Source organism: Equus caballus, chromosome 25, assembly GCF_041296265.1.
Source record: "Equus caballus isolate H_3958 breed thoroughbred chromosome 25, TB-T2T, whole genome shotgun sequence".
Lineage (NCBI taxonomy): Eukaryota > Metazoa > Chordata > Mammalia > Perissodactyla > Equidae > Equus > Equus caballus.
The window spans coordinates 19,786,237-19,812,476 of record NC_091708.1 but is presented as its reverse complement, the minus strand read 5'-3'; the positions used below and the strand labels follow the sequence as shown (position 1 = coordinate 19,812,476).

General features: G+C 35.1%; 1 protein-coding gene across 7 annotated transcripts in view; it reads right to left on the bottom strand.

The window, feature by feature from the left end:
- FSD1L (fibronectin type III and SPRY domain containing 1 like) overlaps positions 1-26,240 on the bottom strand; it is a 61,830-nt gene that overhangs the window by 22,311 nt on the left and 13,279 nt on the right. For all 7 annotated transcript variants that reach the window (XM_023629819.2, XM_023629820.2, XM_023629818.2 and 4 more), the window contains 6 exons: positions 24,042-24,173; positions 17,129-17,230; positions 10,986-11,008; positions 6,452-6,573; positions 1,857-2,066; positions 331-429 (listed from right to left, as the gene is read on the bottom strand). In XM_023629819.2, the coding sequence (XP_023485587.1) occupies positions 331-429; positions 1,857-2,066; positions 6,452-6,573; positions 10,986-11,008; positions 17,129-17,230; positions 24,042-24,173 (688 nt within the window). The remainder of the gene's footprint in view (positions 1-330; positions 430-1,856; positions 2,067-6,451; positions 6,574-10,985; positions 11,009-17,128; positions 17,231-24,041; positions 24,174-26,240) is intronic.

Here is a 26,240-nt window from a genome sequence, read left to right as displayed (position 1 = left end):
TCCCTGGGAAAACTCTGGGCAAACCTCAGTGACACTTATGTATTTAAACCAGACTGAAATTTGTAAACTAAGCACCCACCAGAGAATATAACACCATCACCTCAATCTATTTTACCCATCTGATTATCATGATAAAGAAAAGACTAATGAAAACCAGTACTGTAGTCCTAATTTCCCCAACTATTTAAAATTCCTACTGCTGGGAATTTCGTGTTGTGTGTGTGTGTGTAAGGAATGCAACCACACATGAAATGCTTTCTGTCACAAAGTCTTGAATAACTTCAGATGTTAACTTTCGTTTTATGCTGTTTAAACAGCTATTGATTTTACCTTTGGTCTCAAGAGTCACAGGATCAGAATACTCTCCAGCCACAGCCTTGTTACAAGCTCGCACTCTGAAATTCATATATTTCGAATCAAACTTTAAGCCTGAAAAAATGAAAATGGTTTTCAGATATGAAAAGTAAAGAAATCTCCAAAAGTGTGAGTATGAACCTTCAAACAGACATTTTTCCCTCCTTGGAACTATCTCTTTACTCAGGAAGAGTACAAATCTATGTTAGAAGGGTGATAATGCCCGAAATAAAAGGTATAATGATTTATCTATCATTTTCTTCAAAAGAAATAAACTATACAGTTTATCAATGGGTTTTTTAAAACCTAGTGATAAAAAGGTACTCTCAAGCATCATTAAAAGTAATGTTTCATTCGAGGACAGACGCTACAATTTAAAATAACATATTCAATTTTTGGAGAGCAGACAGGTAAAGAATTTTTATATTAATGAAACATTGTCTTTTATGTGAAATATGAATTTAAAGAGAAAGTGAAGCATAATGATTAACAGCAAAACTTTGAAATTAGTCAGGTCTAGATTAAAATCTCAGTGCAAAAATTACTATGGAACCTTCAACAACTTGATGAGGCCACAGTTCTGTATCTATAAAATAGACATGATAAAACCAACCTCATAATTGTACAGAGTAAATGATATATATTTTACTGATTAAATGAGATGTACTGTGTAACACACTTCAGCCTAGCTCCTGACAAACTGTTAAGTGCTCAATAATGGTAATGTTACTGCTCATGCATAACAAGCATTGAACAACTCAGGCAATATTCAGCTATTTCAAATATCCCAAGTCCCCTATATATGGAGGTATCTTTTTAAAGACTTTCAAAAGGCCAACACACAAATTTCTAACACCAAGTCACAGCTCTACTTTAGGTATTTCCATGAAAGTATCACAACAGGGCAAAGGCAACACTATTTACAGTATCACCTAAATGTAGTGTGTGCATCTAAAAAGATGACAACTTTTTATTGTTAGAAAACCAAGGTAAAAATTAAATGTTAGGGGCCAGCCCCGTGGCTGAGTGGTTAAGTTCATGTGCTCTGCTTCAGCAGCCCAGGGTTTTGTCAGTTCGAATCCTGGGCACTGACATGGCACCACTCATCGAGCCATGCTGAGGTGGCATGCCACATGCCAAAAATGGAAGGACCCACAACTAGAAATACACAACTATGTACCTATGTATCAGGGTGCTTTGGGGAGAAAAAGGAAAGATAAAATCTTTAAAGAAAATTAAATGTAACTCTGAAATATTGTTTCCAGAACATCCCTTCACATGTGCTTTACATACATGGTTTTGCCAGGCAGGTGGCAAATATCCAGAAGTAATCAAAATGAAGGTTTTCTTGATATTTTAAGAGAAATTCACCTCTATAATAAACATATAAAAAGTCAGCTTGGCAAAGAAACTTAATAACTTTATCTTTTAAAGTAATTCAAATATTTTTCACAATTACATTTACTTTCTGAGAATGAGATGGATGGATGCAGTCATTTTACCTGATAGCGTGTACTCAGTACCCTTAATATTATCAATGACCTCCCAGCATCGCTCATCCTTTACGCGTGGAAGTCCATCAAAATTAGTTTTCCTATATTCCAGTACAAAATGGTCAATCTTGTTATCTTCTTCTGGCATTCTCCAAGCTACCGTGACAGAGTTGTCAGCCACCAGACACTCGACTGGATCTATCTCTGGAGCTTTGGGGACTGAAGGGAAAAGAAAAGGCTCATTTCTCATTTACTATAGCACCAATCCAATATTTATGTTTGTCATTCAAAGCATGCTTTTTCATGTTGCTTTTGAACTGTTCAGTTGAGTCAGGCTAAGAGAAGGGATACCCTATAAAGGCAACAAACTATTTTTCAAAGCTCCGTTTAAAAATTCACATTTCAAAGTTTTTTCATAGACTCATATTTCAAGGTTGTTACAATCCTAGCTAGCAAAAAGCAAAGGAAACATGCTAAGGATAAAGGATCAAGAATAACCTGTTACTTCTCAACACATACTTTTAATCTGCTATTTCAAACATCTGTAGAACATAAATCACTATTGACAAAACACATTAACAGTTTGAATCTAGTGATTAAAATAATTCAAGATATCTCCAATCTATTTTTTTAAGTCTTGTTTATAAAAGAATTGTAATTTCTCAGCACTAAATAAAAATGTCCCAAACCCCAAAAAATACTTAAGGGTTTTTAAATGTTTCTCCAAACAGTTCTATGATTCATTAAAATAAACTGGGGTAAACGAGCCACAATTAACATGTATAAACATTAATCAATTTCATCTCCATAAACAAGATTTTCCATAGCTCCTCAACATTAACCGATGTTCCATTAACATAACAAAAGGTTAACTGGAGAACGTGGTCCTCCAAAGACAGATGTGTCTGAAATATGAAACTGTACAGGTATTGTATCTAGACATTTTGTTGCTAAAAAAAAGTTTTAAAATATTTACTCCAAGTATGCAAGCTTGGTGCCACATTCTAAATCAATTAATGTAACATCATATCGGTGGAAGAAAAATCAGATGATCATATGAATAGATGGAGAAAAAAATATCTGACAAAATCCAACACCAATTCATGACAAAAACTCTCAGCAAACTAGGAATAGAAGGGAGCGTTACTTGATAAAGAATATCTACGAAAAACCTACAGTTATCATCGTACTTAATGTTGAGAAACTAGATAGGCTTCCCCTAAGACAAGAATGTCCCCTCTCACCACTCTGGAAGTTCTAGCTAAATGAAACAAGACAAGAAAAGGAAATAAAATGTATACAGATTAGGAAGGAAGAAACAGAACCGTCTTTGTTCACTGATGACACACTATCTATGTAGAAAATCCCGAAGAATCAACAAAAGAATTCCTAGAACTAAGAAGCAATTATATCAAGGCTGAAGAATACAAGGGATGAACAGGCAGAGTACAGGGAATTTCAGGGCAGTAAAACTATTCTGTATGACATAACAGTAGATACATGACATTATACATTTGTCAAAACCCATAGAACTGGATAACACAAAGAGTGCACCCTCATGTAAACTATGGACTTTAGTTAGTAATAATGTATCATTATTAGCTCATCAACTACAACAAATGTATCACACTAACACAAGATATTAATTATAGGCAAACTGTATGTCGGGGAGGCAGGGGTATGTGGTGACTCTCTGTATTATCTGAGCAATTTTCCATAAACCTAAACCTGTTCTAAAAAGCAAAGTATTAATTGAAAAAAAAAACTACAACAATAATAACAAAGGAATTACATACAAAAGCTAAAGTGCAAAGCAATGTGAAACCTAACAAATAATAAAGTAAACCAAATGTGTTAGATACAATAATCAAGACTAAGATGAAAGGAATTTGATACCAGGTTTAAATCTTCAAGCCTAACTAGTAAGAAAAGGAGGCAGGGAGAGAGGTAGGACAGTTGATCTCTATTAACTATAGACTCCAAAGTTCAACTCTTGTATGTGCGTTATTTTACAATAAATACTTACAATCTGATATATCTTATTAGTTAGACAGAACCAAAGAAGTATATATCATTTGTCATTATGGTTAATTTCCTTCATCTATCTTGTAGGGTTTTCGTCCCTATAATACATGACATGTCCGTCTCTATGAGTGGAACATAAGCAATACAGGTACTATTCATTGCCAAGAGAACAGACCACAGGCATTAATGAATTTAATATGCTCTGCATTGCCTACATGTGAGGAAAGGTAAAGGCCTTTGGCATCTAGTAATTGTATAATTTTACCAAGTCAAAAACCTGCACTGAAAGTCTCAAGAGGCTGGTATAAAGAGAGAGTCACTTAATTTGTTAATGGGTCTGGCTAACTACCTACATCTCAATGTACTGCAAATAGATTCTTCTTTCTTGTGAATAATGGCCCCCAAAGAAAGCAAACTGCTAACGGGGTAACTGAGGTAAACATGAAAAAGAATCCAAGAAAACGGTGATACTCGGGAGGGAAAAAGAAAATTTAGATAATTGAAGAGTGATAGGTCAAATTAAGGTTGACTTGGATTTAGCATGTGGGAAGTTCACCCAAGATTCTGTACAGAAGTAAGAGAAGAGTTCATCAAATGAGGAATAAAACTTAAGGGGAAGATGAAAGGCGGTAAACTTGTAAACTTATAAAATCATTACTTAGGCAATGCAAAACTCTCTCTGGAAATGATAATGGAAAGCAATTCACAGCAATTTCCATAAAGCAACAGTTCACTAGCAATAGTGTGGAAATTGGTCCGAGAATTTTACTAAGGTTTTCTCTGCACATGAACGTAAAAGGACAAGTGGCATCAACACTGCCACAAACATGTTTCTCTTCTCAACTGTGGAAGCTCAGAAAGGAGAAGGATATAAACTCTCAGTTTCAGTGTATAAAAAATGGCTTAGAGTAGAAGAAAATGACTTGTAATTATTATCATCCATCATCATCATTTCCATTTTTCAGACTCTGATAAGCTCACATCTCATGTTACTATACATAATGCGGTATAGAGTTGAGTTTTGTGGTGTTTATGGAATGAATTATTGAGGAATGAACGTATTCATTTTTTTTTTAGTTAATCTGATTGCATCTTATAGGAAATGTTATGTTACAGCAGAATACAAAAAGTTAGTGATATGAATTCATCTTTCATAAATTTTAACAAACTACTATACTTTTTCTTTGGGATGAAACCCTCCACAAAAGGATTTCTTGTTTTTCATTGTACCTCATTCCTTCAGACTGTCTCAACAGTTTGCCGGAAGTAGAAATCCTAACTGTGCATGCAATCTACTGACTGTACAGTAGGCATGGCCTTGATCTGCTACGCCATCATTAAAAACCCGAAGGAAGGAAAGCAATAGTGAGAAGATTGCTTTTTCAGTAATTTATTTATAAAAAATCACTCGTGTATATTCATCATCCACCACTCCTGATTCTCCTGAATTCAGAAGTAGTATTAATAAAAATATAATGGTTAGTAATTCTGAAAGACCAATTTACAGAGAGAGATCCACTGACAAGTATACTTTCTTCCTCCACAACTATGGTTCCTTCTCTCATCTTTTCCTTTTATAAACTCCTCTAGAACTTCTGATCTGTACCACACAAGTTAACACTTCACTTACACTACTCTTACTAGTTCCATTATAATGTCATGATTACTAACCTTGTATCTCCAATCATATTTTAAAGACCTTGACCAAATATTCAAAGAAAACAATGGGTTCATCTGATGAACACTCTCTATTCAAAAACAGCTCACTTCCAAAAAATAAAGCCAGTTCTAAAAAAGCACCTCTAAGTAAAATATGTCACTTTCAAGAGATTTCCTCATGCCCCAAATCACCATGTCCAAATTGTTTTAGCTATCAACTAACAACATTACTTCATGCTAGCCAAAAGGAGAATACTACTCAAAAGGTCCTTAATTGGCTCTTTCACATGTGGACAATAATTTGGGATTCAATTTTAAATGGTTTTGGCTGCTGGAATATCCTTATGTTAATACTCTAATAAACCAACGTTAACATATTATTACTGGAAATAAAATTCCAACTGAGCCAACAACCACCACAACAATAATGGTAATGAGGGCAGCTAACACTCATTGAGTGTTAACTATGTGACAGGTACTCTTTCAGGTGCTTCAGAGGTTTCAGTTCATTTAATCCCTATAAAAATGCTAGAAAGATAACATCACATTTTAAAGATGAAGACAATGAGGCAAAGTTTAAACGACTTGTTCAGGGTTACATGGCAAATAAGTGGCAGCCAGAATTCAAATCTAAGAAGTCTGGTCCCAAAACCCAGTGTTTTCCATCATGGTATGCTGCTTCTCTCTGCCAAACCAGCAATAAAAGATATCTCTTGATGGGATTCTTAAAATGGAATTTTTATTACCAGTAAAATAATTCTCTAAAAATAAAGACTAGCAAATTTAATTATTCTTAGCTGAATGAAGAAAAAAATTACACTGTACTTCTTTAATATTTACATTCCAATGTTCATTACAGAAAAATCTTGCAGAAAAAAAATGTTCTTATACAGAACCTTACATGTAATATATGCACTTACCTGGCAAAAACTTCAAAGTTTGCAGCATCTGTCTTTCCTGAGAAAAATCCACCATTAAATGAGTCATGTTGTCACTGACCTTTGGTTTCAAAGAAAGGCGAAAGGCTGAAGCCATTGTTACTCTACGGCAAACACAAACATACTTATAAAAATAAAATAATGGCAGGTATCATCATATTTAACATGAAAAGATAGACATTATTTCACTCTAGTGATTTCAGAAACTATAACAAAGGTAACAAAACTAAATAGAAATTTGCTCTTAAGAGTCTTTTGAAAATTAATTAAATAAAAAATGTGCAATATTTTTAAAGACATTTAAGATAATTTTAAGAAACTTTCCTCCAGCCAGTTCCATAAAGTTGCATACAAATACAAATATCAGAAGAGACAAGCATCCAGTATAAATCATCTTTAACAGACCCAGGAGTCATGTGAATCTCTGTACACTCAGTCTCACTGACTTCCTGATGCCAGCCTCACTCCTTTTCACATGCCAAACAATGAACTGGACACACACCCTGATCCCAACGTCTCCCAAGTAGTCACAGCTACTCCATGTAGCCTCAAGTAAGAGGAGAGGTACACTGACCACGTATTCTATAGCTTGGTAGCTGCTAAAGACAGGCCACGGATGAGAAAGGAGAGACGTGAAATCATGATCCTGAACACCATGCTAGCAGGTGTCACTCTGATGTGTCAACATCAGCTACATCGAAGGATATGAGGAGAAACAGCCCTGTGAAACCATATCCATGGGAATAATAAGAATTCAATAAACATGCAATAGATGAATGTGGCATAAAAAAACAAAGAAAGAAGTCATACCAGGCCTCATTTTACCCAAAGTACGGGGAACCTGTTCTGTCAAATAAAACTAGAGATTAAAAGAAATTTTCATATTCTATTCACCATTTTATCTCAAATTTCAATTTTTCATATTACAGTAAATTTCCACAAGTATCACAAAGTAAGTCCCCTTATTATCTTTGGTCAAAGAATGATACAAAAGTACTATTCCTGAGTGTTGTGCTTCTAACACACCAGTTGGGAGAGGAAGTGAATAGAGTGGAGGAACAAGGGGAATACCAGGCCTCGTGAGTCAGACCTGCCAAACCTCCCCTAGAGATCAATGGGATGACAGATAGCGAATTTGGTGCTGTATGCAGTTACCCGGGGATGAAAAATGCCAAACTGGTGCTGTATTCAGTTATTTTATTTCATTTTAAAACTAGGAAAATAATCACTTTAATGGTAGTAACAATGAGTCAACAACAGCCCAACTATTTATCAAGCAGAAAGTGCTCCACTGAAGCATAATTTACGAGGACGGGAACTCACACTTATCGAAGCGAGCATACCCCCGAGTATCTGACACACACTACTCTAACCTGTCAGGTCTCAACACTAAAATTTCAGATTGTATCAATAAGAAGTTAGGAACTTCTTAGTTGCCAGGCTTACATGCTTTGTTCCTTACAGCCCCAATTATCTTCTGATTTGAAGACTTCCAAAAGAGCTATATTCAGGCAGGTTTTTAGTACATGCCCACCAAATCAATGAATGGGTTTGAACCTATCTGGCTGCTTCTAAACCTATTTAAATGTTTGTTGAGAACTGGTGAGAAAAAGTATCTGAAAGTATTTTAGGGAACTGAAATCTGAAACTTTGTACAACTTCATATAATCACTATGGCCTCAAAGAAAAAGAATGTCTTCCAAAAATGCATTAGAAAGGTCTACCAAAGCTTTTTTAAAAAGCAAGAATAATGACCTTTATTGTCTAGTCAATGAAAATTGCAAAGTCCATAAATCAAGTAAGATGTACAACAATGCTATAATCTTTCAAAAGACTGAACTTTTTATTTTTAATGAATATATATATATATATTTTTTTTTTTTTTGAGGAAGATTAGCCCTGAGCTAACTGCTGCCAATCCTCCTCTTTTTCCTGAGGAAGGCTGGTCCTGAGCTAACATCTGTGCCCACCTTCCCCTACTTTATATGTGGGACGCCTACCACAGCATGGCATGCCAAGCAGTGCCATGTCCGCACCTGGGATCCGAACCAGCGAACCCCGGACCGCCGACGTGGAATGGGCGCACTTAACCGCTGCACCACCAGGCCGGCCCCTAAACTGAATATATTTAGACAATTGTGCCTAAAAACCCAAACTAACATCTAAAATCCATAGATAATTCTCTACATTACAGTATCCATGTGGTTAGGAATGTTTTCATTTACCTTGACTTTCTTGGCTTATTTCTAACAGTACAAGTTGAATACAAGGATCCCTTCTACCTCCTAGTTTTACTTTTGCAAAAAGAAAATAACTGCAAAACATATGGATGAACACTTTCAATTTCCTCAAACTACCTACCTAATTAACTTGACTCTCCCTTTCATGACGCCTTTCTTTCAAGAACCAATAATTCCCACAACATACCTCAACTAACCATCTTCCAACATTACTCAGCACCCAGGGAGGTATAGTTCTAGAGATCTGCTATGTATTATCTTCTCATTTCTGTCTTTAGTTTTTCCTTTCACTCCCTCTGTTCCTCCTCTCTAACTTCTACCACAGCAAGCAATAAATACTGAGTTCTCACAGGTACTTTCATTTTTACATATGTGATTTCCTGCTCAGCTACATTATATACTCTTCCTTAAAATACCATTTCTGCCCTCAAATAAGGGAATAATCCTTTCTTCCCTTAGAGAAAATAATTATTTTATTATGACTGTGTGTTTAAATTATTTTCGTATTATAGATGGAGATGATGAAATTCTAGAAGCTTGCTTCCTGGGAGAGCAACTAAAAACTACATCAGAAAAACCTGGACGTTATGAAGCTAAAAATCAAGCCAAGACCCAGATATGTTCCTTAGGCAGGGGGTAAAAATTTTGTGAGAAGCCAAAAAAAATTACATGCTTTGAAAAACAAACAAAAACAAAAACGGAGTTTGCCCTGAGAAAAAAGGAACCCTGACTTCTGATCACCTGGATACTGATGAAATCAACCCAAGAGGCTGGCTTAGAAGAAGAGGCAAAGAAGTCAAGCTTCATGGAAGAATACATTCAGTCATAAAACTGATCATAATGTCAAGTTCTGATAAAAAAAATCTGGACAAAGAGAAGAAGGTCAGGGGTGAGGACAGGATTCTGGAAAGCACAGAATCAGACAGATCCCTAGGAGAGGAACGAGAGAAGACTTTGCAAGGTCTCTCGCAAAGGCTTTGGACAGCCCAAAGTCTCATTAGGAAGTGACTTCTAATTGAGACCATCAGGGACCAGAGCAGGACTCAGGGGACTGGTGGCTAAATAGAATAATCTAGCCAGGGTGGAAGATGGATTACTCATAGCGAATTCCAGCAGACACAACTCAACTCTGCCTTACCCAAAAAACTGACCTACCCAGCATCCATTCCTCATACAGCCTATACTTTTCCCCTTCAAGCCCTCATGCCCTCCTTCCTACCTCCAGGATTTTATAAGAATTATCCATGTCTTTAACCACTCCCCGACATAAAATACACAAAAAATACAAAAATTAATGTTTGTGCTAGGAAGCTGTAATGGCCACATGAATCTTGCCTTTAGTCAAATAAAAGCCTATGAGAGGAACACAGAACTGAAGTCTTCAGCCAAGATTAACAAAAGAGACACTGGTTTTCACATAATCCATAAGGAGTAATTCTGTGAATTATCTAATGAAGAATAATTTAATCTAGGAATCAGAGTGGTGCTTTGAAGAGCTGTGCCTGTCAGAGAAACTCATAATCCTCAAATGAAGAAACCTTAAGTAATAATATTATAATTGATGCTCAGTGACTAGCCAGGCAGATCAAAACCATCCTTTCTGTGGTCGCCCCATCAAAAACTGCCAGCTGCTCTTTTAGCCCTTTGGTGTATTCATTACAGCATGAATTTCCCTATCTTAAATCCTGGCTCCACCAATGAGAAAGATCTTTTAAGCCAAAGTCTTTCATCATTTTCTTTAATTTTCTCTTCCCATAGACTAGATGATAGTGGCATTAGAAATAGAAAGAGATGGCACCAGGAACAGGATGGAATGAGAACACAAAGGTGTTAAACAGAAGAGCAGTGAAGTCGGCGAGCTTCAGCTCTTGAGGACTATTTAAAGTGCTGTGAGGTCTCAGAAAATAAGACATGCTAATATAATTTAAGAACAACCAAAAATGCATTCCAGGAATATATATTCTTTGTTTTTCTAAATGGTTCCCCATCCATTAGCATAGCTAATTAAGAACTGTACTAAAACTAACTATATTATACCAGAAATGAAATTCTTTTGGAAGTACGTAATTGTCCACAACTATGTTTTTAAAAAATCTTGCTGATATATTGTTTAGTCCAGAAAATATGCAGAAGACATTTTCTTTTATTTTTTTTTTTGTACTGGCCACTAAGTATTTTTATTTTAACCAATGAGATTCTAATAATAAACTGTTTTTGAATTTCATTTCTGACTTCAATATCAATACTAAAAGAAAAATGTAGGTTTTATACCATACCTATCCTTGATCTGTCTGGCAGCCTTGGAGCAAATCAGGGAGAAGAGAAAGAAGGCAGTTAGTGCTTTTCATGCAAGTTTCAATGGCAGTGACATGCAAGAAAAGTTAGGACATAAACCCCGGAACAGATTAGTTCATATTCACCAAAACATAAATTACAGGAAATCTGTACAGTTGGCATCAGCTTGCATAATGTGATGTCAGAACTATAGTAGAAAATCCAGACCCCATGAATATTACCTTAAAAGGAGGAAAATTTAACACTCCAAACTAACTCCAGATGACTATAAATGTTTTTTCTTACCTTAAGATTATCAAAACACACCTCCACTTTCATTCAGTCTGACACTCTTCAGCTAGAGCAATCAATCACCTGCATGGGGCACACATTTTTACGCATCCTGATGGTTTTCTCAGACATTTTAAATCTGCTCTCCAATTTTTCTGCAGAGTGCTCTTCTACCACTTCACAGTGACTGTCTCAAGTTTTCTCTATCGGCCTTCACTGGGCAAGGACTCTGGATTTTGAGAGCTTGCCTGCTAACATAGAACACTAGGCTGCGCTTCTACAACCCTTTACCCCAAAAGAATGAAGTTGTAATGGCAAAAATTCAGAGGAGGAGAAACCAGAGAAAAACTTCTAGTAATGGGGTCTTTCCCTCAGATGACTCCACTGACGCTGCCAACTTAAACCTACTTTACATAAAATATCTTTTTTTTTTTTTGGAGAAAGCTAGCACAAGTTCAGAGAGGCGGGCACAGCTATTACTTGGTGCTGTACAGTCACTAAAAAATACACACAAAAACTGCTGGCTCCTTAACATTTACAATATATCCAAAAAAAGCTTTTTTCCCACACTGACCTGCATAATTAATGATACCTGCAATGTGGACCATGACTGTTTGCTCAACATCCTATCCCCAGTGTCTAGCAGAAAGTGTGGCACATATTGATACAATAATTATTAAATTTAACTGAACATTAGTTAGGTGTATATAGCAATGCTTCTGTTACCTCTCTTCTTGAGTTCTAATATTGTTCTTACTTGGTATTGGTTATTTTTATACTCATCCTAAAATAATTTTGTCTGAGGATCTTTCTACACAAAAGAAGAGAATTGTGATTTAAGAGATCAGGATATTAAACAGTTCCAGCACTACCATAATCAATTCTGTGACCTTATATACTAAATCATCCTATTTCTGTAATAAGAGATTTTGGTCCTTAATGTTTCTAAAGATCCTTTCCAAGCTCCACATTCTACAGCAAACAACACAATTCTGTGGCATCTATAATATGTACCTTGAGTCATGACACTCCTTTGTTAATAGGGATAACAAATGTTAAGAAAGTCAAATACATTGCATCTACGTTAATTCCACTTACTGAGTCATGAGGAGGACTCAGCAAATGCTTAGATTTTTAGGTTATGATACTGCGTATCATCGGAAAGCCTTCAAGAAGTTTCGTCATATTACTTTGCTCAACATCACTATTTTCTATTTCAATTTCAATCACTATTTCTATTTCAATCTTCTACTGAAATCCTGTTTGCCAACATTTATATCAGAGACGGCTCCTTTCACTTTCTCTCTCATTCCCTTCCTCTATCTCTGAATCAATTCTTTTTAAAATAAATCTTACAGTTCTGATCCTTTATTTTGTCAGCTATAGGAAATTTGTCAGGAGGCCAAACTCCCTTAAATAAAATTGTACTACGAGTACAATGTAGGAATAATCACAAATGGTTCTTCATAATTACTAATTAAAGAAGTTAAACCACATCTCTCTCCCAGTCTCTCTCGTTTTTAATCTGCAGTGAGTAAATAAAGGAACTATTTTCTTCTGTGAATTTATCAAGCACTTTGAAGGTAAAGATCTTATTGTTTCCATATTTCTTCTTAAGCCTCATTTCCTCTTTTACAGAAAGATGTTAGAAGCAAAGCATTCTAAAATAATTCTATTTATGGAGTAGCTAATTGAATAGTATTTTCTAAACACAGTTAAGATGGGAATAATAAAATAAAGAAATTTTAGATCTTGCTTACTGTACTCCATGAATCATTTACCCAAACAAAACAAATTTTGAGATTTCCAAATTTCTTCCCAATCAGCAGAAATTCTGAAACTAATCAGCAAAATATAAGGAGCATTAGACTAAGAGATCCGAGTTTCAGTCCATCACATTAACCAGCGAGTCACTTAACTCTTTTAGGACTCAGTTATCTCATCTATGGAATGATGGGCAGTAAGACATCTTTGAACCGTAAAATCCATCCTATGCTATCTTATTTGTAGATAATGACTTACGTAAATTATCTAAAATAAACATTTTGACAATCTAATTCTCTGAAACACAGGCTGGAACGAAGAAAGAGGCAGCAAGGGAAAACTTAGTTAAAATCAGAGCACTGATAAACAGCAACAAAAATAAGAATATATCTGTTTCTGAACGATAACTGCTGAGAGAAAAATATACTAACACTGTCAAAACAATGAATCCACCAAAAACTAGATGTCAAAATTGGCATTTGCCTGACAGGACTTATCTTTCTTTTGATTTGCAGTAAAGCCCAATAGAGTTCCTAGTAAAAATCTGAATGCCACACAACACTGAGAACCTTTTCAAGTTTTCTCTATGTGTTCACATTGTTTTATCTTTTTATACTTTAGATTTTCCTATTAGGTTTGGTTCAGACAATTTTGTAATATCTCCTTGAGACAATCTGAAAATGACTAAGAGGCAAGTTTTTAATACTTTCTCAATACTTTTTACAATATAAAATTGAGACTTCTACCTTCACCCCAAAAATAACATTAAGAAATAACTCAGGAAATGAAGGGTACTCAGTCACAGAGAGTGAAAAAGAGTTTCAAAATGCTATTTTCCTTTAGGCAAAAATACCAGCTTTCAAATGAAGAAAAAAAAACACTGCATACCGGTTGATTTATATACTAGACATTTTATATTTTCCATACATACATTTATCTGTTTATAAAAAGAACTACTTTTCAAAAAAACATGATCTTTTAAAAGTCTTCCAAAGCCACAGTAAATAAGTTGAAATAAACTCTGAACACAGTACTACATCCATCTGCTCAATGACAAGTACATTTATATAATAGGAGACTACACCCAAAAATAAAATAGAGGTGAAAAATTATAGTTTGAGTTATTCCTAACAAATATTTAGATTTGTTTTAAATTGCCTTCATAACTGAAATACTCATGCTTTGTTGAAGGTCCTCTCCTCTCCCAGCATTCCTGACTTCAGCCTACAGGAGTTTCTCCCAGCACTTCAGCTCCCTTGAAAATACTGAGTGAGTGTCCACTCCTCTCTCCTTATTTGCTCCTCCCAGCAGTCAGAGACTGATACTCACTGAACAATATTCCAATGGAGAGTTATTGTGAGTCAGAAGTGCAAAATACACAAAATCCATTCTCCCTTTTCATCTGTGATCAAATGCAGAAGACACTGTTCCCCTTTGACCTTACTCTGTGCTTTTTATTTCATTGTAGGCACCCATGGCCAGGTAACCATTCCTTCTCTCCTAGTCTGACAACTGGGTTATGTGTGGTTATGTATGGCAAAATTGTAATTGACTTGGAAACTGTCCCATAGACTCAGCTCTTTTCACAGAATTCAACTTCTAAATTCGGGGGGCAGGGAGAGAATAGGAATATTAATCTTGGCAAAGGATCTGAGCAGTGTTCTGAAGATCAGCTATTGTAGAGAACCCAGGTTTGGTGGAGTCTGGCGGTTCGTCCATCCAGAAATAAAGCTAATGATCCAGATCTCATTTGCTGGGAATCTTTCTGCATATATTTACTATCAACCAAACTTCCGTTTAAAAAAAAAATTAGTGAAAGTATGTTCTAAAATCCTTTTCCATTTGTGCTGTTTGTACTTGTTTACTTTCATATTGCCTAATGCTGGTGAATAGCATAACTATATCTGATTTACTCACTTTAATATGGGACATTCACAAATAGTATACCTTAAAAGAATTTCTTTTTCCAAATATCTAACAATATACTGCTGGTCCAACAATTAATCTTCAAAGTCATCTTTCCCTTTTCCATCAGCAATTAGTGTCTGAGGCAAGCCTCTAGTCCACGCAGCTGGCTGGGAGAGTGAACTTACTTTTTGGACCTGGAATCAAACCATTATCTGGATACTACTTGGATATACTAAGAAAATAATTGCAAGCAACTCTCAGGCATTTTTCTTGAACAATAAACTCAGATTTCTGGCTAGGAAACACTGACAAATAATCAATTTCACCACAAGTCCAAAGGGTTTAAGCTATTAAGCAGTACTGCAAAATGCTGGAAGATAAGACCAAAATAGTAAGAGAAGAAGAAAAGTGGCACACTAAGAAAATATACTTAAACTACAATGTGACTTATTTTATGAGAACCTTTCCAAGTTGCGATCAGCTGGGAACAAGTTCTAACAAAGCAGAAAACAAAGCTGCAAAGAATAAAGCAGGAGCAAGAGCAGAAGCCTCTCAGAGGAAGGAAGAGAAAGCCTGAAAATGTCAACGGAAGAGAAACTTGGGAGAAACAACTTTTACCATGTTTTCCGAGCATCACTCCCTATTTAAATACAACTGGATTCAAGTTATTGTTGAGTACTCGTGTCCACATTTTATAGCTTTCCTGTCTTCTTCCTCGCTGTCAGGCTCTCAGCTGTTAATTCTTGCTGCTATGATTACGCCTGTCATTAACAGCTACCCTACTCCACCAGAAGGGGAATCTAGTGACAACTAGGAAATGGAAAGAAAAAAACCTGAAAACTTAGTAGTACCATATACATATTAATAGTCAAGAGATTCTGAGAAACCATCATGAAGAGAGGACACTAACTCCTCCCCATGAACTCTATGACACTGATTCTGATGACTCAGACATCCGCTTTCTGCAGGTTTTTTGGCTGTTTCAGATATCTGAGGTTATCACATAAATGCCCTCTGAGGAACTGACATATCTAGACCTTTAAGGTACTTTAAAATATGATACATTTTCCTCATAATTCTTTATATAGTAAGTCCTACCAAGTGCAAAGACAAACTTCCTTACAACCCACCTCCAAATTCAAGAGTTCACTGGTTTATAGCAAAGAAACTTTTGTCTTGAATCATTTTGTTGAAAGGAATCAATTTTTAAAGTTCATTTACAAAATGAAGGGATATAAGCCAGCAAATGTTACCTTCTCAAGGAAGTTTTTTCCTACCTCAAGTTCACAGAAAAATCATAAAATGAAAACATAAGGTGGACACAAATGGATTATAAAGCCACCTTTCTAACACTAATGCAGCTCACTACATTGTCCACAAAGACCAAGAAAATAGTATCAAACTCAAATATTTCTTATCTTGATAAAATTACTACATAGTATATATTCTGATAATTATATGGCTTAATTTCCTGATCTTTTCACACCATTTTTTATATATTCTACATCCTTATTTTACATCAGAGTAGATTTGATTTGCTAAATTGGTAATCATTTAAAAACAACTCTACTTAAAATAAGAATTGGAATCTAGAATTCAGAGTCTCTTAAACACCAGGATCTAGATTAAAATATTACCAGTCTTCTTGCTTTACTGTTTATATTTTTATACCAAACATACCCCTTAAGTAAGGACCTACATTTTCACATTTTAATAAAATAATCAATTATTAAGTTATACAGCAGGACATTTAATAACAAATTCTAGTAGGTTACAGTACTCATATGCATCAAGTGATGATGTTTTCCCAATCAGCTCATAGAAAGGAATATAAAGCTAGATTTTTAAGAATGTTAATAGCAATATCAATCTTCTTTCTTTAGCCATGAAATGTTTATAATAAAGGTACAACTCTGCTAAAGCACACAAGTACCTTTAAAATAAATGACCAAAAGGGATGTAACTGAAAAAAGAGAATAACTTGATTCATCTGACATACTTCTAAGTGTTTGCTTTGGAAGAAATGAGTAGCTAGCATTTTACTTAACAGGAAATTCCAGGCCTTTTTTAGTACTGGAAATGACTGAAAAAATCCAAAATTAAAAGGGAAAACAGCATCTTTTTAACAAAACTTTCCTTTTTAAGTAGATCAGTTTAGCTTTTTGGGTAGTTTTTTTCATACCTTTGAAAATTCTTCAGGTTCCTTTATATCTAATGACCGTGTTGCAAATTCTAATAATTCTTCTGAGTTTTCCAGGGCATTATTACATTGACTAAGCTGACTCTATGAAAAAAATAATAAATCATTAAAATAAAATTTCCTATTGCCATCAAAATCTTAAATACACATCGTTATAATGAACTTAGAATTTTAATGGGAATAACTGAACAAAAACTTTTTAGAGAGTTATTGAAGCAAGGTAATCACTAGTCATAAATATAACAAATTTTTATTATCTTAATACATTGTACTTAACATCTTTCCATAATTTGTCCAAAATAGTTTAATTGCATACAAATAAAGATATATTAATCACTTAAAAACACAAAAGAAAATAAAGCAATTAAAAATAGCTGGGATCAAATTTACTTAAAAGATTCTTCTCAATCAGGGCAGTAAGGAAACTACCAACAATTTAAATTAAAATACCAAAATAATCCATCTGCAGACAACATCCTCTATCACGAAGACTAAATTTCTTAATGATATTTAACTATTTAAGTTAAAGTTTACGAATCAAGTTACAGGTACATTCAGTTGAGCACAATCTTAGTACTCCACTTATAACATTACTTAAGTAATTCATACTAATAAATGCTAATTTATAGTTTCCAAAGCTAGATAACACAGGAATCACAAATCTAAGCGCCTAGATTTCAAAAAGAATAAAAAGGAACAAAGATGGTAACTGTATAGTACTGTGTTAACTTCACCTAACACCATCTTTCTTATTCAGTTCTCTCTCATACTATCATTTGTAGGTTTAAAACTTAGCCCAGTCATCTGAAAATATCGTCAGTGTTACCTTTAAACAAAGAAACAGACCAATTTCTAAGCTCTTAAATGTATCCAAGATTCTTATTCAGAATATTTATTAATATCTATTTCACATTCAAATCTACTTAGTTTTTCCTTAAGATCAGCACTAAAGATAAACTTCATTTTTTTGGTTTCTGATGTGTTCTATTTTACTCAGGAAAAGTAGAACAGTTCAACCATATTTTGAGTTAAAACAGGTTTTCATGTGTTATTCTAAGAACCTAACCACAATTTCATAAAAATACTGCTCCTCCTATGAGTAAATCTCTTATGAGTCCAAAAAAGAACTAACAAACCACTACCTGAAACATCCCATTTGTAGAAGAGCTTTATGAAAGGTTTAAGCAAAATCACTGAGAACAAAATGGTAGGTATAAATGATCACTAGGGCAGACTACATCAATGTAGTAGGAAAGTAAAAAGTACCAAGAAAAATAAAGAATATAGCTCAAGGAACTACGAAAGTGAAAGAGTCCAATCTGAGGTCCAAGTGTGAGATAAAATAATATCTTATTCTAAGAAAATGCTGTTTATTTGAAGTCAAGAGGAAAAGCAAAAAAAGGGAGAGAAGGGTACAAAAGAATACAACTTAAAGACTACTAACTTAGTTATTCATAGTAATTACTAAAACACCTTAATGAAACAACATGCTACAGAGTTTGTGAACCCAAAGGAAGAACAGAGATGCTCTATTATCTCCAACTAGAGAAGGAAATGGCATCAGTGGCCAAGCTGTGATTCTTTTCACTATCTCATTTTTAAACTATCCCAAGAAAGCTTTATGGTTTGAATTACCATTAGGTTGATATCCCCATAGCTTTTCCTTTAAATCATAACACAAGAGCATCCACAAGAATGATCTTCACTAAACTTATGTTTCAACAATTTACAGTCTTATTTTACAACCTGTTGTCCCCTCAATATGACTTGATCTCCCCTAGATCATCATTTCTATAAAAAAAAACTGCCAAAATTTTTGCGGCATTGAGAAGGAGAGGTAAGTATTAAGAATTACAAAGGATAACAGATTGGAGGACAAAAAGAGGAAAAAAATAAAACAACCAGAATCACTGGGAAAAAATGAAGATCTGAAGTGATGATACAGGAAGGGAAGATGGTGCTAACATCCTTGAAGTCACCGCTTCCGAACAGTGTTTAGAACTCTGCTTTTCCCATTTTCTGCAACATTGTGAATTCTTCATCAATAGTCAGCAGCTAAAGATAAATTTGATAGAATACCTCATCAAAAAATCAGAGTAAAGTCATCCCATTTTTGAAAAGCCCAAATGCAGTTTCAATGGAAGACTTCCATGAATCAGATCAGCTAAAAAAAAATTATGATGTCCATTACCATTGTAATTAAGATTCACAAAACCCAAAGTGGAGAAAGCTCATCTGAGACTATGAGAAAAAGAGTTATAAGAAACTTATATGACCCACTTAGGTATTACGGGGAATTTAATCAACAACTAGAAATATAAATTCAATAGCTTACAAGGGCAATAAATACAGCCTGCTCTAAGACGAGCACTGTGGATTTTACGTGTACACACATATATCCAGCTCTGTATATGGCTCTCAGAAAACAAGTTCTGATAGGTAATTATCATACTTCTTCTAGAAGTCTAAAGATATATTTTAAACCAAAAATCCACAATGGGTAGAGATTATTCAATTCTGCAAATCTCAAACGTCTTGAGTTAAAAAAGGACAACACTCCTAAAAACCAAAACCCACATGCCATGACGTGAATGACAGTAGATCTCTCCTCCAAATGAGCACTGACTTGGTTTCATGATGATTCTAAGGCTCTTCTGGACTTTTGATCTTGGATTATCTTAACAACTGAACTCCCCCTTACCTGAAATACTCTCTCTTCCCCTTATTAAATAAGACTTTCCTCCCTCAAAGTGCTTCAAATTAGTTTCTGAGCAACTGTTTCTTAACTCAATTCCCTTCGTGATCCCTCTGCATTATGTACAGTTGGATAGTGTTTACACTAACATTATTCTTAAATCAGTTATACCTTATACACATTTTTGCTTACTCTTATAAATTCTAATCTCTTTGGCAAAAGGATCTGACTTTCCTTTCTTTAGCATTTCTTGCAAATTATCCTCCATTAGGACGTGAAATCCATGAGCGCAGGAGCTGTTTTGCTCACTAATATATACCCAAAATCCAACACAGCAGTAATTCAATGAATGTATGAAATCTAGATACTGACAATGAAATATTATCACTGACTTATCCCATAAATTATGCTAACAAGAAACACTCTAAACTAGCTTCTCAAATATGAATTTTAAACATTAAAACATGGAACATTTTCAAGGTTTTTCAAATCCTTTTACAACTATAAACTATCTCTGGGGCAAGGATAACAAGACGTAATGAAGACAAAATAATTTTTAAAAATCCAATGATAATCATGATTTAAACTTCTAAAAATGCTTTTCTAAAGTCATTATTGTAAGAGCTTTGCTATCCAACGTACGTGAATTTTGAGGAGAGGGAGAAAGGGAGAATAGAGAAAAGAACCTAAGAGGAGCCAGTTAGTCAACTGCTGTTAATTAAAAGCTAGCAATATAAGATACATGAATAACATGGGACAAGTAGGAAGTATTTTTCTAAACACAAATGGCAAAGTTCCTACTCTAAAGAAGGATGTTAACAACAGTTTAACTTTATCTAGCCAAGTGCAAGTTTTAAAAAATGTGTCTACTGGCTGCTTCTAGATTCCCCACTAAAAATGCCAGAAAAATAAACTGCATACACAGTAAGGCAGAATAGGTCCCAACGAAAAACAGGCACCAACCAAGTATTTAGAGCTTACAGGTCAGTGAAAAGGAAAATAATATCAGCAACATCGGAACATCACTCACCCCAGGAATGGTTCAAGGTGGCAGATAAAAACTGACAAGGCACATTCAATTTGCATGAGATTTTTTTCACTTGATGGAAGGAGGGACAGGGAGGAGAAAAAATATGACTCATGGCCACTTTGGTGGCAGATTTAATATGTGGTATGGACTATGATGACAGAACTGTTGGCTGGTGAATGCAATGAAGATGAAGATAATTAGAGGTGCTCTGGCAGAGAAAAAGTATGAGGAGGAAGAAAGGGAAAGTTGGAGATTAAGAAACTGAATGCATAAAAGGTATTCCAAACTGGTGCTGTGAAGGAGGAGCTGGGTCCAAGACAGAAAAGAAATCTGGAGCCAGCCCTGGTGGCCTAGTGGTAAAGTTTGGTGCACTCAGCTTCAGCGGCCCAGGTTCTGTTCCCAGGCACAGAACCACATCACGCATCTATCAGTGGTCATACTGTGGTGGCAGCTCATATACAAAACAGAGGAAGAGTGGCAACAGTTGTTAGCTCAGGATGAATCTTCCTCAGCAAAAAAGAAAAGAAATCCATACAGGATGAGTTGTGGGTTAGATCTTCAGAAGATGCTGAGTTTTCTTATTCAATCTTATTTTTTAAATGAAAGAATTTATTTACTGAAATTTATGGATACTTCATGACTACTTATCTTTAAATGATTTAAGTAATACAACCCCCACCTCCTAAATAAAAACAACAAATCTCAACGTGGGGAGTATGTGTAGACTTGAAAAGGTATCTGACCCTTGGAAATTGCGTGTACAGCGTGTGTGTAAGAGAGAAAGAGAACATTTGTATTCTTTCATATCTTTCACATTCTCAAAGATATCTGTGACCAAAATCAACACCCCAAAATCAGTTGCATCTCTATACACCAACAATGAACAATCCAAGAAGGAAACTAAGAAAACAACCCCATTTACAATGGCACCAAGAAGAATGGAACACTTTGGAGTAAACTTAACCAAGGAGGTAAAAGACCTATAAACTGAACATGCAAAACACTGCTGGAAGAAATTAAAGAACACACGACTAAATGGAAAGACAAACCACGATCATGGATGGGAAGACTTAATATTGTTAAAATGTCCATTCCATCCAAAACAATCTACAATCCAATGCAAGCCCTATCAAAATCTCAACGGCATTTTTTGAAGAAATAGGAAAAACAACATTCTAAAATTCACATGGAATCTCAAGAGATCCCGAATTGCCAAAACAATCTTGAAAAAGAACAACAAATTTGGAGACCACACTCACACTTTCTGATTTTAAAACATATTACAAAGCCATAATCAAAACAGTGTGGCACTGGCATAAAGACAGACACAAAGACCAATGGAAGAGAATAGGGAGAAATAAACCCTCCCATACATGGTCAAATGATCTTTGACAACAGTGCCAAACCACACAATGGGGAAACTACAAAATCTTCAATAAATGGCACTGGGAAAACTGGATATCCACATGCAAAAGAATGAATTTGGACCCTTAACTGACACTATATATAAAAATTAACTCTAAATGGATTAAAGACCTAAAGATAAGCCCTAAAGCTATAAAACTGCTAGAAGAAAACATAGGGGAAAAGCTTCATGACACTGCACTGGGCAATGATCTCTTGGATACGACACCAAAAGCCCAGGCAAAAAAGCAAAAATAGACAAATGAGACTATATTAAACTTAAAAACTTCTCCACATTAAATGAAACAACAGAGTGAAAAGACAACCTATGGAATGGGAGAAAATAATTGCAAATCATATATGTGACAAGGGGTTAATATCCAGAGTATATAAAAAACCCCTACAATTCAACAACAAAAACAAGTAACCGAATTAAAAAATGGACTAAAGGTCTGAATAGACGTTTTTCTCCAAAGAAGATATATAAACAACCAACCAGTATACAAAAAAAATGCTCAATATCACTATTCACTAGAGAAATGCAAATCAAAACTACAATGAGCTATCACCTCACATCCATTAAGATGGCCACTATCAAAAACACAGAAAGTATGGGCAAAATGGATGAAGGTGGTCAAAAGGTACAAACTTCCAGTTACAAAATAAATAAGTCCTGGGGAATGTAATGTACAGTACAGTGACTACAGTTAATAATACCATACTGTATATCTGAAAGTTGTGAAGAGAGTGGATCTTAAAAGCTCTCATAAGAAAAATAAAATTCGTAACTATGCGTGGTGATAAATCTCACCTAGACTTATTGTGGTGACCATTTCTCAAAATATAAAAATATTAAATCATTATGTTGTATATCTGAAACTAATATAATGTTATATGTCAATTATATCTCAATTAAAATAATAATAATAAAAATAGAAAGTAACAAGTGTTTGTGAGGATGTGGAGAAGTCGAAACACTTGTGTGCTGCTGGTGGGAATGTAATATGGTGCAGCAGCTTTGGAAAACAGTATGCAAGTTCCTTAACAAACTAAAAATAGAATTACACTATTAACCAGCAATCCCACTTCTGGGTATATATCCAGAAGAACTGAAAAAAGGATCTCAAAGAGCTATTTGCACACCCATGTTCATTGCAGCATTATTCACAATATTCAAGAGGTGGAAACAACCCAAATGTCCATAGACAGATGAATGGATAAAGAAAATGTGGTGCATACATAGAGAAGAATATTATTCGGCCATAAAAAAGAAGAAAATCCTGGCACACGCTACAAGATGGACAAACCCTGAAGATATTTACCCTGAGAGTAACATAAGCCAGTCACAAAAGGGAAAAATATCGTATGATTCCGCTTATTTGAGATATCTAGAGTATTCGAAATCATTGAAATAGAAAATACAATGGTGGGTGCCCGGTGGTGGGGGGGAGGGGCAAATGAGGAGATGTTGTTCGATGGATATACAGTTTGTTTTGCAAGATGAAAAAGTTCTAGAGATCTGTTACACAGCAACGTAAATACAGCTAACACTACTGAACTGTACATTTAAAAACAGTTAAGAGTGTAAATATTCTATCTTTTATCACAATTAAAAAGGAAGATCTCTATAACCAAAACAAAGTTAAGAATCATTATTCTACAAAATAAAAGTACAGTTATACACAGAAACACAAATTTTTGCTTTCAATAAATCAAGCATTAAATAGACTAAAATTATTCATATTTAAATAGTTCCATGATCTCACCTGTAACTCTTGTGACTTACGAGCTTGTTCCTGCTTGATACTGTTAACCATGCTTTCTTTCACCTCATCCAATATGGAGTATAAACTGTCAAATTCTTCATCTAACTCTGAAAGTATGTTAGAAGAATTTTCCTGTTTAATAAGCAAACAAAATAAAACAATGATTTTACCAAAGAGCTGTCAAACATTAAGAAACTAGGAGATATACTTATCAAAGAAGAGAATAATTCATATTATAAACTACCTCAGCATTCCAACATAAAAATAACAAAATTCTAATATTTGACATAAGGTTAAAATCAGATAAATCTAAGAAGCTCGCTGCGACTGTTGATAGTACTATTTCAGCTATGCTATGCGTTGGCACCTCTTATGGACTAGCCCATACTCTCTTCACCTTTTAAAATACTGTTTCCCCAGGACAGTGTGAAAGGTTGTTTTAAGGTTGCGAACTCTGTCCTGACCTTCAGGCTCTAAGGCAGACCCCAGGCCAGTGGTTCTCAACCTTTGTTGTGTATCAGAATCAACAGTGAAGCGTTTCAATAAAATATTCCAGAGATTTCGATTCCATAACTCTGAGGAACAGTTTGGGAATATGGGGATAGGGCTGATTTTGTGTAAATTTTTAAATCTTTCAGTTTGTCTAAAACACTACATTTACGTAGGATAAACAGAACTTAAAAGACTAAGCAATTCCTCACTGGATCCTAAGAGAGTTATCAGTGAATTTTAGTGCTAGAAGGAACCTCAGAAATCATCTACTGGCTAGAATTTGTAGTCAAACTCCTAAATTTTATGAAGTAAAATACAGATAAACGATGTGCCCAAAACCACACAACTAGTTACTATGGCAGAATCAATAAAGCATTTCAAGTCTGTTGACTTCCCAAAGTTCCTCAATGCCTTATTAAGCAAGATACTATCCCAGCAAGAAATAAAATATCTGTGAAATTTCTAGATAAAGCAATATCCATACTTGTGGCAATCATAAGATAGAAGAAACTATCTTAAGGAATTTTTCAACTTACATGAATCAGTCAATTAAGCAAATTGACACTGGTAAAGAGAACTAATATGAGTAATCTACTGTAATATAACCCAAACTTTTGCATATAATGTTCATAAGAAACAGACATCATCTCACTGGAGTCAAACCAAAAGTGGTGTCAACAATCTTACTAGTTTATCTGGCAGTAAGAACAAGCTGTGCAAGAAGAAAGGCTCCGTATGGAAGGCAGAAGACCTAAGTCAAATCCCACACTGACCACGCAGTAAGAGTGACCTTGGACCAGCCACTTAAACTCTGGACCTCAGTTGCTCACCTGTAAAAAGGAGGTGAACTACTCTTTCCCCCTCAATAACCAATTGGCACATTCTTACAGTCTCTTGCCCACTACCTCTTATGCCCCCATCTTCAGTGACAAGGGTATAACTTAATTCCCCCTCTATTTTTTTCTGGATTCTAAGGTAGAGTTCTAATAATTTGTCTATCAGAAAAATAGTTTGAGTCCGCGTGCTCCGCTGCGGCGGCCCAGGGTTCGGATCCTGGGCACGGACATGGCACTGCTCGTCAGGCCACGTTGAGGAGGTATCCCACAACCCACAACTAGAAGGACCTGCAACTAAGATATACAACTGTGTACGGGGGGGTTTGGGGAGATAAAGCAGAAAGAAAAAAAAAGATTGGCAACAGTTGTTAGCCCAGGTGCCAATCTTTAAAAAAAAAAAAGAAAGAAAGAAAAATAGCTCTCTCCTAAGGGCTCTTTGTCAAGACGTCAAATGTGATGATTCTCTTGTCCATAGATCAGAAGTGTTAGAACCACTAGCTTTGCTTATTTAACGAAAGCAGATTCGTGTATTCAACAAATTTTCCAATAAAACAGTTCGAGAAAGACAGTTCAAGTGGTGACAATCACAATAAACTAACTTCAATTGCAGCAAATTCAGAAGTAAAGTAAATACAAGACCTTATGCATAAGGTTTAAAAGGCCAAGAACCAGGCAATTACTTATGTTAAAACAAACAAAACCACAGGGAACGATTCGCTGCATACAAGTATCTTACAAATCTGTTTATTTCACAAAGAAATAATCCGTAAGTTCATCAAGGCACATTCAAAGGGAAGTACCCCCAGATGATCTTAAGGCCCCTTCCACAATCAACATGTGATGATTTACACTTGGGCCATCTGCCCAAACC